This window comes from Patagioenas fasciata, chromosome 20 (assembly GCF_037038585.1).
Source record: "Patagioenas fasciata isolate bPatFas1 chromosome 20, bPatFas1.hap1, whole genome shotgun sequence".
NCBI lineage: Eukaryota > Metazoa > Chordata > Aves > Columbiformes > Columbidae > Patagioenas > Patagioenas fasciata.
In genome coordinates, this window is record NC_092539.1 from 1,136,259 (window position 1) to 1,148,766 (window position 12,508).

The following is a 12,508-nucleotide window of genomic DNA, read 5'->3' on the forward strand; positions in this document are numbered from 1 at the left end:
ACAAGGGCCGGGGCGGGGGTCACCGAGCCGTTCTCGTGGATGCAGGGTCTCGGGTGGCGGTGGGATGCAGGCGGGGCCGGTGGGATGGAGGAGGGGCGGTGGGATGCAGGCGGGGCCGGTGGGATGGAGGAGGGGCGGTGGGATGCAGGCGGGGCCGGTGGGATGCAGGAGGTGACACCGCTGAGACCCCCGCCTCCCGACCAGGAGCGGGGCGGGCGCCGCCTGGAACTCAAACCTTCGTCCTCCCCTTCAGCCAATGGCCAGAGCGACCGTCTGTCGCCAACCAATGAGAGTGCGGGACCCCCCGTCACCAACCAATAGGAGCGTGGGGGCGGCAACAGCGAGTAACGCTCGGGAGCGGCGGCAGTGATGGCACCGGAGCGCGGTGATCGATCGCTCCCCGCCGGTACCGAGGGGCTTCCCCGGGTGTTCCTGCAGAGCCTACGGACTCTTTTCGATATCCTGGATGACCGGCGGCGGGGTTACGTGCACCTACGGGAGATCGAGTCCCGCTGGCGGGGAGCGGAAGCCCGGGAGCTGCCCGCCGGGGTGCTGGAGGGGCTGCGACGGGCGGCCCCGGCCAGCGGGTACCTGACCTTCGAGCGGTTCGTCCTGGGGCTGCGCGCTGCCCTGCCCGGTGCCGACCCCCCAGGGGAGAGCGGCGGCGGGCGGCGGAGCGCCGAGAAGCCGCCGAGCCCCCGCGGTGCAGAGGAGCGGCGTGGGAAGAGCAGCGGGCAGCGGGAACCGGGGCATGGGCAGCCCCGGGGCCGGGGTGAGCCAGCGGCGCCGCGGGGGACCGGAGCCGCACGGCGCGGGCTGCGGGGCAGCACCGCTACCGGAGATGGGAGCCGGGCGGGCGGGCTGGGACGTGCGGCTCCTCCGGTCCTCGGGCAGCGCAGACCTGGTCCCTCCTATGGGCTTAAACCAGAAGCAAGCAAGTTAGTGCCTGGGTTTAATTTTAGCTTTAATCCGAGCTGCGGGTAAACCGGGCTGGCGAGCGTGTTGCTCCCCTGACCGTGTCAGGTTTGTGCTTTCCCTCACATCTCTCCTCGCGTGGGTGCTTGTCTGTTCAAAGCGGTGACAGGAAGAATTAAGGGCTTTACCGTAACGTGTCTGTGGTTGTCCCCTGGCACAAAGTCTGCAGGTGACCTTCCTCGGGGGCGGGTATGGCAGCTGAGTGGCTTGGAGAGTCCCTGGGGTCTCTGAGAACCGAGCAGCTTCGCTGGAGTGTGGGCTGTTGGGTGCTCAGGTGGGCTCCAGGCTGTGGATGTGCCCTCGAAAAGGCTTTGTTCACGATTTCATTCACGTTTTGGACCAAAAAAACCCAGAGAAATCCAATCCAACTTTCTTATTTGCATAATTCCGCAGCACTACTTACAATAATAAATGGTTAAGCAATAATTAAATGGGAAAAAGGGATCAGGGAGATGCGCTTTGCTGTCCCCAGGCACTGGGGCTGAGCTCACTGGCAGGTCCCTCTGCCCTTTCCTCAGGACCTGCCAGGACCCCCAGCCCTGGTGGCACACTGACCTTGGCAACGGGGAGACTATGGCAGCAGGAGACGTTGTAGGGAAACCAGGCTTCTGGACTTATCTGGTATAGGTAATAGTTCTTTATCTATATTCGTGAAGTGCTTTGACATCTATGGACACAAAGGTCTGTGTGAGGAGCTGGTGTTTTTATCACAGCCCTTGAGCACAATGGCTTCCCCCACCTTGGGAAAGTTGTCTGGGCTGGTTTGACTTCCCTTCCCACTCATTCCCTCCCTGTCCCGTCGTCTGCTGGGTGGAGAGGAAACTTTAACCATGGCTGAGGTTCTCTACTTTCCATTTTGCCTGCAGACTAATCACTGGAGCTTTGTCTGGGTGAATATTATTAAGCAGGCTGGTTCTTCTGTCATCAAGAGTGTCAATCTGGAAAAACCTGAAGAAAAATCCTGCTTGGTAAAACCCAGCAATTTGAAAGCTCTGCCCTGGGAAGGAGTGAGCAGGTGACTGCAGCAGCTTTCTGGTTGCTGAGGATCTGTTCATGGTAGGCTGATGCTACAGCGATGTCCTGAGCCTGTGGGCAGGGTTAGTGCCTCAGCCCTTGCTGCTGGCTTCCCACAATGCAGGGCCACTTTCTGGCAACAGGCTTGAATTTTGTGTTGATTCAGCAGATTAGCAAATGCTATAACTCAGAGCTATTGTACCTGTTCTAGCTCCAGGCCCTGCGCAGCTGCTCAGCTTCTCCCATCACCGAGGGTTCCCCGGCTGCAGTTGAACAGGTTGATGTTCTCCGCTGGCTGGGCGGGAGTTGGGCTCTGCCGTGGTAGGACATGGTTCTTTCCTGCTGCAGAGAGCTGTGCTGGGTGCTGAGAGCTGCCTGTGGGCCCAGGAAGCCCTGTCTCCGTTAGGATTATGTCATTTGGGCTGCGATGCTCCAGCTGCAGGAGGTAGCCTCAGTAAGAGCCCAGCCAGCTGCAGCAAGATGGTGTATCAGTGCTCATTAACCGCAAAGAGGCTGAGGAGACTCTCCCTGTCTGTGTTTTGGGGGGAGGAGGTGCTCCCAGGATGCCACCCTAGCTCCGCTTTCTGGTCCAGAGGGCATCTGCATACATCAGAGCTGCTCTGGATGCAGATCATGGCAAGATGGCAGAGGCTGGGGCCAGGTGATCTCCTGGTGCGTCCAGGGGTGCAGTGAGCCAGTGGGGCGGTGATTCTGTCCCCTTTCCCATCAGCATATGGGCAGAAGTGCTTCTGAAGAAGTCCCTGCCCAGAGCCGGCTTCCAGCTCCTCGGGAGCTCTCCCCATCCCGGCTGTGCTGGGCAGCCCATGAGCCGCTGCCGGCAGCGTCTGCCGGGCACCAGGATGGTGAGGCTGGTATTGGAGAAGTCACTGGGCACGGGAGTTGTTGTGATGGCTTCCCTGCCGCTGGTGCCGGGGTGGCCTGTCGCAGCAGTGGCCGAGCGTCTTGCTGGTGAAGGACTTTACCCGTGGTGTTCCCCTGAGAGCTGAGACCTGGGAAAGTTAAGACACGGAGCAGCGAGTGCCTTGGCCGGGAGCTCTGCGGTCGCTCTGGGCGGTGCCGCCTCCCAACACAGTGCTTGCCTTGGCTGCTGGGCTGGCCTGGCCTGGAGAGCTGGTGGTCTGGTAAGAAGGAGACGGTTTGTGGTGGCTGTTACCGTCTGGGCCATTGCCAAGGACAGGTCTGTAAGCGTGTAAAATGCCCCTGAGGTGTCTGCTCCATGCTCTGGCTGGGGAACGCTGGGCTCGTGCCCTGTGGGGCAGAGGGGCTCTTGGGGAGCAGGCCACCCCACATCTCATGGCAGGGTCTCCTCTACCTCTGGTGAGCTGGTCCTGCTCTTTGCCGAAGAAGAGCAGATCCCAGCTCATTACCGGGGTCCTGTTTTAGCCGCTATATTGTCAGCTCAGCTGCACAGAGCTCAGTTTGAGCAGGGAGCACATTCTCATCACAGCATTAGCTCAGCTCAACCTGGCGCTTCCCAGGACCAGCAGTGAAAACCTTTTTAACGTCTCTACCCTGCAGCCCTTCCCAGAGGTGCTCCTGACTTTGCTTTGGGATTGTGCCTATTGAAGCTGCCTTTGGTTTTGGGGCTGTTCCTCAGCTTTCCCAAGCAGGATGTGCTACAGGTCTGCCAGGAGAACACGAGTGTGGTTGCACCGGTCTTGCTGGGTTCCTCCCAGGTAGATCGGAGTGCATGAAACCAAAGACAGTTGGCAAACCAGATGTGTGATATCACAGACTGTGTGTTTATTGACACGCTGGAGACCTGTCTGTGCCGGAGCACGTACTGGTAGAAGCAGGATATCATGATGGATCAGAGGAGGATTTTTCCTGTGCCACACTGGCTTCTTTCCCCAGTGACACAAAGTGACATGTTGAGCAAGGTAGCATTGCCTGCAGCCACCTGAGCCCGGCTCTGGTTGCTAAACTGGTGCAAACGTGGCAGCACAGGCAGCCCCAGGATGGTGCAGCTGCCCCAGACCTCTCTGCCTTTAGGGTGACGGGTGGCTGCTGTGCCCACAGCTGCCCTCTCTTGCCCCATATCGCTCTTCCATCGTGTCCATGTGCCTGGCTCAGGACACTTGTGGGGCAGCAGGCAGTGATGTGCCAGCCCAGGCGATGCCACACGCCCTGTCCGGCACTCGCAGCCCTTTGTGCCAGCGTAGCCAGGAACACGCTGGATCCGTGCCCGGCAGCTCTGGCGCCGGGGAGCCTGCACGTGCCCAACCCGTGGGAGAAGGACACGGGAGACGCGTGGGGAGCCGTCCCAAGGAGGAGATGTTCTCCTCACTGCCCACCTTCACTTGCCTACCTCCACACTGCTCTGGTTTGAAAGCCAGGCTGGGAACAAAGCTCTTGAGGAACGCGGTGTGCGGAGGGCAGGGTGAGCTGCAAGGGCCGAGGGGGAGCACCAGGCAGGGTCTGCGGGGGAGCGGGGCGAGAAGGGAGGTGCAGCAGGGCTGCTGCTCGGGCACCGGCTGCCCCTCAGCTGTCCTTGCTCAGCCAGAAGGGGATCTGAGCTGGCTTGGCTGTGGCTGCAAGGCTGTTTCTGGAGTGTTCGCCAGGGCAGGCGATGAGGGGCTTGTACTGACTTTTCTACAGTGCTCAGCCAACACCTGCTTCAGCTGGCAGGCAGCTCAGTCAGGGTTGAGCCTAAAACCTGCCAGTACTAACTTAATCTGCAAAAATAGGTTATGCATGGATTTGCACCAGCATCATGTGTTTGTAGTAGATCAGTCTTTTGCAAGCTAGGATGTTGGGATTTTAATAAAATTTTGGAAAACCTGCAGCCTGATTTACCCTATGTTTAAACCACAGGCACAGGGTCTTGCGGGACATCTTGCACAGCCGAGCTCATCACCAGGCAGAGCTGCCTGCAGGAGTCGGGGTCCTGGCAGAGCCTGTGCTGCCCGAGTGGGAGCCGGGGGTCCCGTGGGGCAGGACGAGGGTGGGCAGTGTCACTAATGGTTCAGTTGCCTGTGCTGGGACTGAAACAGCAGTGCCTGGGAGCGGCCTGCTTTTTGCAGAAGGTGGCCACTGACGTCTGTGGCCAGCCTGGCGCAGCCACGAGAGTCGTCGCTGAAGCCTGCTCTGCCCATACAAGGGCACCAACAGGCGCTTGGGCCAGTGCTCTGTTCAGCTACTCCCTACCATGTCCATTTGCAAGACCACCCTGCACATGATCTCACAGGAGTGGCCGCAAGCTTTTGTTGCAAGCAGCTGGTGGCCTCATGCTGTCCTCTGTCCTCTGTCACAGGTGGTGATGCTAAGGCTGCTGGGCAGGCCCAGGGAGATGGCAGCCACGCAGGGGCTGGGGACACTCGGAGGCATCAGCGGGGACGTGCAGAACACCGGAGACACACCATCACCAACGGCGTGGACTTCAGCATGGTAAGGGGACAGGCCTATCGTGGTCCGGGGGAGGGTGGCTGCAGGTGTCCCTCAGTGCTGACACCAGCTCTGCTTGGGCTGTGGCTCCCCCTGCCCATCCTGTGTGTGTGTGAGCCACGGGCTGTTGGGCAGATCCTGATATTTCAGATACAAAGCTCTGTTGATGTACGTGGAGATCCTGCCATTACTTTCAAGGTGCTTTCTGTCCCGAATCGTGCCGGGCTGGCAGGAGGCACGTGTTCCCCTGGGCTCTGCCCGCCGAGCCCATGTTTGACTGCACAGGTGCCATCCCCATGGGCAAATCTTGGGCAGGGAAAGGCAAACATGTAGGTGTAGGAGCAGGTGGGTCTCTGGGCCTTTCAAGCGCCCCAGAGAAGGTCAGGTACACTGCGCTGGTGAGCAGTGGTGCTGGGCTGTGGCCCCTACCAGCTGTTCTCTGTAGGTCGGGGCTCAAGCACGTTGATCCTCCTGGCTCCAGAGAAATGTTTATCAGTGATGCAGAGAAATCAGTATTGGATTTAGCCGGGGCGGCTGAGTCAGATTGCTGGGATGGGGAGATCTGTACTGCTCCCAAGTGGGATGGAAGAGCTGCCTGGGCACGTTGCTCACAAGCTCAAGTTGATTTTTCTGGGAAGAGAGCCAGGACCCAGCCTGTGGGATGAGTGATGGCGGGACAAGCTCTGGCCAGTGTCAGAGCTGCTGCTGAGGCTGCCACTGTCACCTCTGCACTTCCAGTCCTTGCACCTGGTGTCACCCGGCTCCCCAGCGCAGCGGGGCTGGCCGGTGGATCACAGCCTGCCACCGCCTTCGGGCACAGAACAGGCTTTGCTGGGCTTGTGGCCATGCCAGGGGTTGGGGTGCTCTTGGGTCGAGGGCTCTCTACTGAGAGGGGCTGGCAAGGAGTAATAAATGTAGACGTGTGCGTCTGGGGGTCTCTGGTTCTCAGGGTTTTGGTGGCTGAGAGTTGCTGTTTCAGAGAGGGGAAGGTCCTTCCCTGGCAAGGCTCTTCCCTGTGTGTGCAGCTGGAGCCATCGCTGCTGTGAGCTCAGGGTCCTGTCTGGTGCTGATGAGGGGGCGCTGGTGGCCAGCGGGTCTCGCCGAGAGCTGGGATTTGTTCCCAGCACTGCCACAAGCACTCCTGCTCTGAGCCTGTGCTGCCCTTGCCTCTGTCCCCCAGCTTGGCGTGGGTGGTGGGAGGGGGCTCCTCTGCCTTCCTTCCTGCCTGTCCATGCACCTGAGTGCTGTGCTGCCTCTGGCATGCTCCTGTCCCTGGAGAACGGCTGTCTGTCCCTGTCCCCTTCCCTGGCACCCTGGCAGGATCCTTTGGGTACTAATCCCACCTTTGAGCATACAGAGACTGTCAGAAGAGGTTTGAGTCCAGCAAGGACCAAATCCCTGTGCGGGGTGGTGCTGCTGCCTCCCCTCTGATGCTGGGAGGATGCTGGGCTCCCACAGAGACAAGGCACTCAGCTGTGATCAGGCTATTTTGCCTAAAGCCCATGGGGGCTGGGAGCACTGGTGTCCATCCTGCATCCTGAGGTGCGCTGGAACTGGTTCATCCTGAGCAGGGAAGCAGAGGGGTGGGGGCTGTGCTGCAGCCCCGGGACCCTCAGCACCACTGCAGCTCCTGCCTGCTCAGCTGCTGTTTTTCAGCTGGTCCCTCATCGATCGGCCTGATTTCCCCATGGCCACAGGGGGTAGCTGCAATGAGACCTTCTGTGAGAGGCTGGGCGCTGCCATTCGTGAGCAGCCCAGTCTGTGGCACTGTCCCCTCCCCTTCTACCCTGGGGAGCACCAGCCAAGTCCAGCGCTCTGTCCTCCTCCTGCCCCAGAAGCTGCTGCTGCCCCCAGAGCATCCCAGCCCCAGTGAGATGCCGTCTGTCCCCGCACACGGCAGAGCCGGTGACGTCCCAGTGCTCTGTGCGATGCTGCCTCTCCCTCCGGCTGCCGTGCTGGTCAGCAAGCCTGGTGGCACCAGGGTGGGCCAGGCAGTCGCAGGCTGCAGCCCGAGCTGGGTGGGGGTCCTTGCCACGTACAGCATCTTCTTCATGCCCCTCAGCAACAGCCAGTGTAGCACCAAGGCTCTGCGCTTCTTCCTGTGGGTATGTCCCCTTTGGTCCATCTGTCCATCCAAGCATGTGGAAGGGGGGGCTGTCCCATGGCAACGAGCATTTCCAGGAGCAGTGGGGACAAGAGCAGCCTTGGTGTAAAGGGTGGCTGGTGTGGGGCGGGTGGGAGGCTTTGGGGCTGGCAGTGGGGATGGGGAGGTGCTGGTGGCATGAAAAAGGTCTTGGTGTGGTCTCACTTGTCCCAGGGGGTGGGGATCTGTCCACAATCACTTCTGAGCTGAATTGTCACCTTCCGGATGCTCCCCAAAGCAGCAGGAGATGTTCGTGAGCATCCAGCACCTTCTGGGTGTTCCAAGTCCTACTGGTGCCTGGAGGAGACTCTCCTGGAGCCCAGTCTGGCCATGGGCGGTGGAGTCCAGGCTGTGTCATGGCAGAGGCAGCAGGGCAGGTAGCTCCCTGTGCTCCTGGCATGGAGACACAGGCGCAGGAGCCGGGGGAGCCACCTGGCGTGGCGCGGGAGAGCGGGAACCCTGGGCTCTCTGTGTGAGGGCTGATGAAAGGGTCGCTGCACTGGTTGCTCTATTCCCCGGGACTGGCCCCTCTTCTCTTGCCACCTCTGTCACTCTTGGTGGCAGCACAGTGCCGGGAGGCTGCAGGAGAAGGTGGTAACAGAGCAGGGGACCCCACGTCTCCTGGGGCACAGAGCGCTGCTCCAGCCCCACTGCCGGTGGGGGCCCTGGGGGGCTGTGCTGCAGCAGTCTTGGTTGTGCTGTGACACAGGGTCCTGTTCTGCTGGCCCCAAGGGGCTGCTCTGGGGACAGGAGCCCCAGGAACCAACCGTGGTACCAGCTCTCCAGGTGCATAACCATGCCCCATCCCTAGAGACACCCCAGGCCGGGCTGGACGGGGCTCTGAGCAACCTGAGCTGGTGAAGATGTCCCTGCTCATGGCAGGGGTGGCACTGGGGGAGCTTTGAAGGTCCCTTCCACCCAAACTATTCTGTGATTCTATAAATCTCTCCAGGTGATGCTGGTGCTAGAACCTGAAAGACCAGCAGAGACACTCAGCAGAAAGGTGTGCTGTGCTGTGCTCTGCTCTGCTCGGAAGTGCCTTGGGGATAAAGCAGAGAGGGGAGCAGGGCGCTGGGGAAACAAGGCTGCAGGTTTCCTCTGGCTTCCAGCGTGCACACTTAGCTCAGCTCCTTGCTGCCTGGGAGAGCCGCGTGTGTTTGTGCTGCTGGCTGATGCTTGCAGCCTTGGGAGGGATCTGGGGAGCAGTTGCAGGCCCCGCTCTTGCTGCATCTTGGATAAATACGAGGCAGAGAAACCCGCTTGTGCAGTGGGGAGCAGGAGGGCGGAGGTGGCCTGACTGTCCCTTACATGCTTCTGTTGTTCTCCCAAACCGGAGAACTCTTCCCCCAAAGCATCAGCCATCATCCTGCTCCTCAATGGCTTTTTGTGGGGAGAGGGGCTGACCCCCCTGCCCATATCCATATTCCTCTGTGCTTCGTGAAGAAACCGTCTGCTGGGGCTTGACAGGGTCTTGGTGGGGAGGGGGTGACAACTCTGCGTGCTCTGTCCCACAGCTGAAGCACATGAAGGAGCTGGAACAGGAGAAGGATTTCCTGCTGCAGGGTCTGGAGCTGGTCGAGCGTGCCCGGGAGTGGTACCACCAGCACATCCAGCTCATGCAGGAGCGCCAGAGGCTGCTGGGGAAGAACAAAACCAGTGCTGTGAGTCTGGGGCTTGTTCTTGGGGTGCCTGTCTGCTTGGGAGGGTCTGGAGCTGCTGTCTGGGTTTGGAGAAGTGGGCTGGACCTGGACTTGGGCCCATGGTAACCCCCAGCCTCTTCTTCCCTCATCCCACAGGAGTTCCTCCCTGAGGGCACCCAGAGCCACCTGGGGCGCCTGGTCCCCAAACTGCAGGAGGTGAACCGCTGCTTAGGGGACCTTCTTTCCACCACTGGCAAGGTGAGAGCAGCAGATAAGCAGCTTGTGGTTGTTTGTGTGAGGACCCATCCTGTCCCTCCGCTTACACTGGTGGTTGGGCTGACATCAGAACCATCACAGCTTCCCTGGGCTCTGGGGAGGTGACTCGGGTCTGTGGGCAACAATGCAGGGGATGGGGTTCAGCTGAAAGGACAGCACGGGTACTCCTGAGCTGGGTTGGAAGATGTTCAAGGCATTGGGGGAACTAAAGGACATCCCCAAAAAGATGTAGCCATTGTCAAGTGACTAAGGAAACCACCCTGCTGAGCTACTGAGTCAGCGCTCTGGGAGCTGGCTGTCCCACCAGGCTCCCGGGTGCGCAGGCAGGAATGCTGCCCACCTTTGCCTGCCTTTCTGGAGACCCTGTGCTGGGTCTTAATCCTGTGCTGGGCTTCTCTCAGTTCCCCGTGTGCCACAGAAACAGCTTCTGGCCCTGGGAAGGGCTGGGGAGGCCACTGGGAAGGAGGGTCAGTGTCTCATCCCTTCCCTTCACCTTCTCTGCAGCCGGTGCACCCCTCCTCAGCTCTGAGCAGGCTGGGCCCCGCGGCGTCCCCAGCCTCAGCAGGCTCCCAGCAAGCCATCAACATGCTGAAGGAGCAAAACCGGCTTCTCACCAAGGTGAGTGAGATGCAGGGAGAGGAGATCCCCTTGTGGGGCTGGGAGAGGAGTCAGAGTGGGAATCCGAGGCAGTGGAAAGTGCCTTCAGCTTGACCAACCTGGGTCGTTGCAAAGAAGGGCGTGCAGGCTGCAGCTGGAGAGCCCACGTCATGCAGCTGTTTGCTGAGTGTCTGTGGGCATGGATGGGGCATCCTCACCGGAGGGAAGAGGCTGTGACAAATGCAGGTCAGGAGAGGGCGCGGGCGCTGCGGCTGGGTCTGTGCGCAGGGCTGCTGGGGAAGGGTCAGCCGTGATGCCCCTGCCAGGGCCGGGCTCACCGCTGGGTTCGCATCCCGCAGTGCAGCAAAGACCAGCATTTTCCCCCTTTAAGTGTTATTTTCCTCCCCTGTCCCGTGCAGGAGGTGACCGACAAGAGCGAACGCATCACCCAGTTGGAACAGGAGAAATCCGCCCTGATCAAGCAGCTCTTTGAGGCTCGTGCCCGCAATAACCATGAAACGAGCCAGCTGGACTCCACCTTCATCTAGTGCCTGTCTCCCCACTCCACATCCTCGAGCTTCCTCGGGGGTTTTGTGGGACTCTTGCCCAAAACCCATTGCACCCGTTGCTCCAGGTGTCGGATCTGCAGGAGGAAGCCAGGAAGGTGTTTCCCTGCCCCTGCCTGGGGAGCATCCCCGCACTGCTCTGCTGCTGGGCTCTCCAGCTGTGCTGCGCTCAGCTGCTCCTTTTCTGTCTCTAAAGGGACCGCAGGGACTGCACCCCCAGCCTCACGAGCCTCCATGTGCTGGGAACGGCATCTGCCCGCGCGGGACGCACTCCTGTGCCCTTGGCCTGGCTCAGGCTGAACTTTGGCTGCTCTGAAGTAGATGACGCATCTTGAACACTCCAGCTGGCATCTCCAGGCAAGCCAGGCCATTCAAGGGTGGCCGATCCCCCGCTTGTCCCACTGTCAGAAGACAAGATTGAAAATCTGATGGGCCGTGCCTGGCCCCTCTCTGCTGCCTGAGTTCCGCCTGCCAGAGACACGACACGGGGCCAGAGCAGTGCCCGAGCTGGTGCTCCTCCCTGCGTAATCCCCCTTTCCAGTTTGCGGTAGTGATGCCATAGTCACTGTTTACATGTCTGCAGGCTCCCGTACTTGATGAGCCATAGACCCAAACGAGGTAGTCCATACCTCTGAGCTGCTGTTTCAGGCTGTTTGCAGATTGAGGCAGACACCCTTACATCCCTTTATTTGGGTTGACCTGGCAAATGTTTCCTTATGACTACCAGGCTTATATTTTTTTTCTTGATGACTTTAAAAGGAGAAGTGATGTCCCCCAGCATGAGGATGCTAACACCAACCTGACTTCACAGAAGGACGAAGGTTTGTATTTAACTGAGCGTGGGTGATGGATCGATGCTGATGGGCTCTTTCCTTCGCACATCTCCAGGTGAAGGAGCGGCAGCTTTGCCTGTGCTGATGGTGCACGCCAGCTCCCCAGGGTGACATCCAAGTGTGAACTGCACCCCTCTCCAGGTCTCTTGGGGGGCGGTCTAAACATGGACCTTGTTAGGCTGGTGCATCTCAGGATACTTTCTCCTTCCCACCCAGCTCAGTGATGATGCTTCAGCTGAACGATATTTTCCACTGTGGCTTGGTACTTGGTATTTAAGGTGCTTCCATGGGAGATCCTTGTGAATCCCCACGTAGTGCAGGCCTGGCCCTCTGTAGCTCCAAGACCAGGACCTTTCTCTCCAGGGCAGTTTCATGCTCTGACTCCTGGCACAAAGCACTGATCTGGGCTGAAGGTGCTGGACCTGCCCTGCCATGGGCTGGGTACCGTGCAGACCGATTCCCTTCTCACTCCTGTTTTTGTCTGTCCAGCACTGTCTGTCCCATCCAGCTTCTCTCTTTGAGGTTGATCTTGACCTGAGGCTCAGTGCAAGGCATGAATCCCTGCTCTACCCTGTGCTTGCTGCCCTGTGCCAGAGGCGGGATCAGCAGAGGGACAGGGACAGGGAGGAGGAGCAGCAAGGCCAGGGCGAGTCAGGTCCCCTATCTGCAGGAGTAGGGCGTTAGTTGTCCCCTGGACATCGGTGTCTTCCCTCTCTTTCATAATGCCACCTCTGGTGTCCAGAGCCTGTTTTGCCTGAGGTTTAATTAAAAGTGACCCTCTTTATAAGGAGGATCTGTAGGGGTAATAAAGTGGGATGAACTATTTAATTTAGCCTTTTGTCTCTGCCTAAATCAGCCCATCTACTGCTGCGAGCCTTGCAATTCCTGCCTGTCCTGTCCCAGGGGCTGTGGGGTGAGCTGAGGTTGCACAACCACAGCCTGAGCAGGAGGAGCCCAGGGGGTCTCTGCTCCAGCCCATGTTCCCATGCCCTTTCAGTCCCATCTGGGCTTCTCTGGGGCTGGCGACTCCCCGGTCTCTCCTCACTGCTGTGGGATGGG

The 12,508-nt window shown here is 59.6% G+C and overlaps 1 protein-coding gene across 1 annotated transcript; it reads left to right on the forward strand.

Moving 5' to 3' along the window:
* Positions 1 to 353: 353 nt before the first annotated feature.
* SAPCD2 (suppressor APC domain containing 2) lies at positions 354 to 12,277 on the forward strand. The gene is made up of 6 exons (XM_065853890.2): positions 354 to 772; positions 5,264 to 5,397; positions 9,052 to 9,198; positions 9,334 to 9,435; positions 9,958 to 10,071; positions 10,470 to 12,277. The coding sequence occupies exons 1-6, from the start codon at positions 370 to 372 to the stop codon at positions 10,596 to 10,598; spliced, it is 1,029 nt and encodes a 342-aa protein (XP_065709962.1). The 5' UTR covers positions 354 to 369; the 3' UTR covers positions 10,599 to 12,277.
* Positions 12,278 to 12,508: the final 231 nt, after the last annotated feature.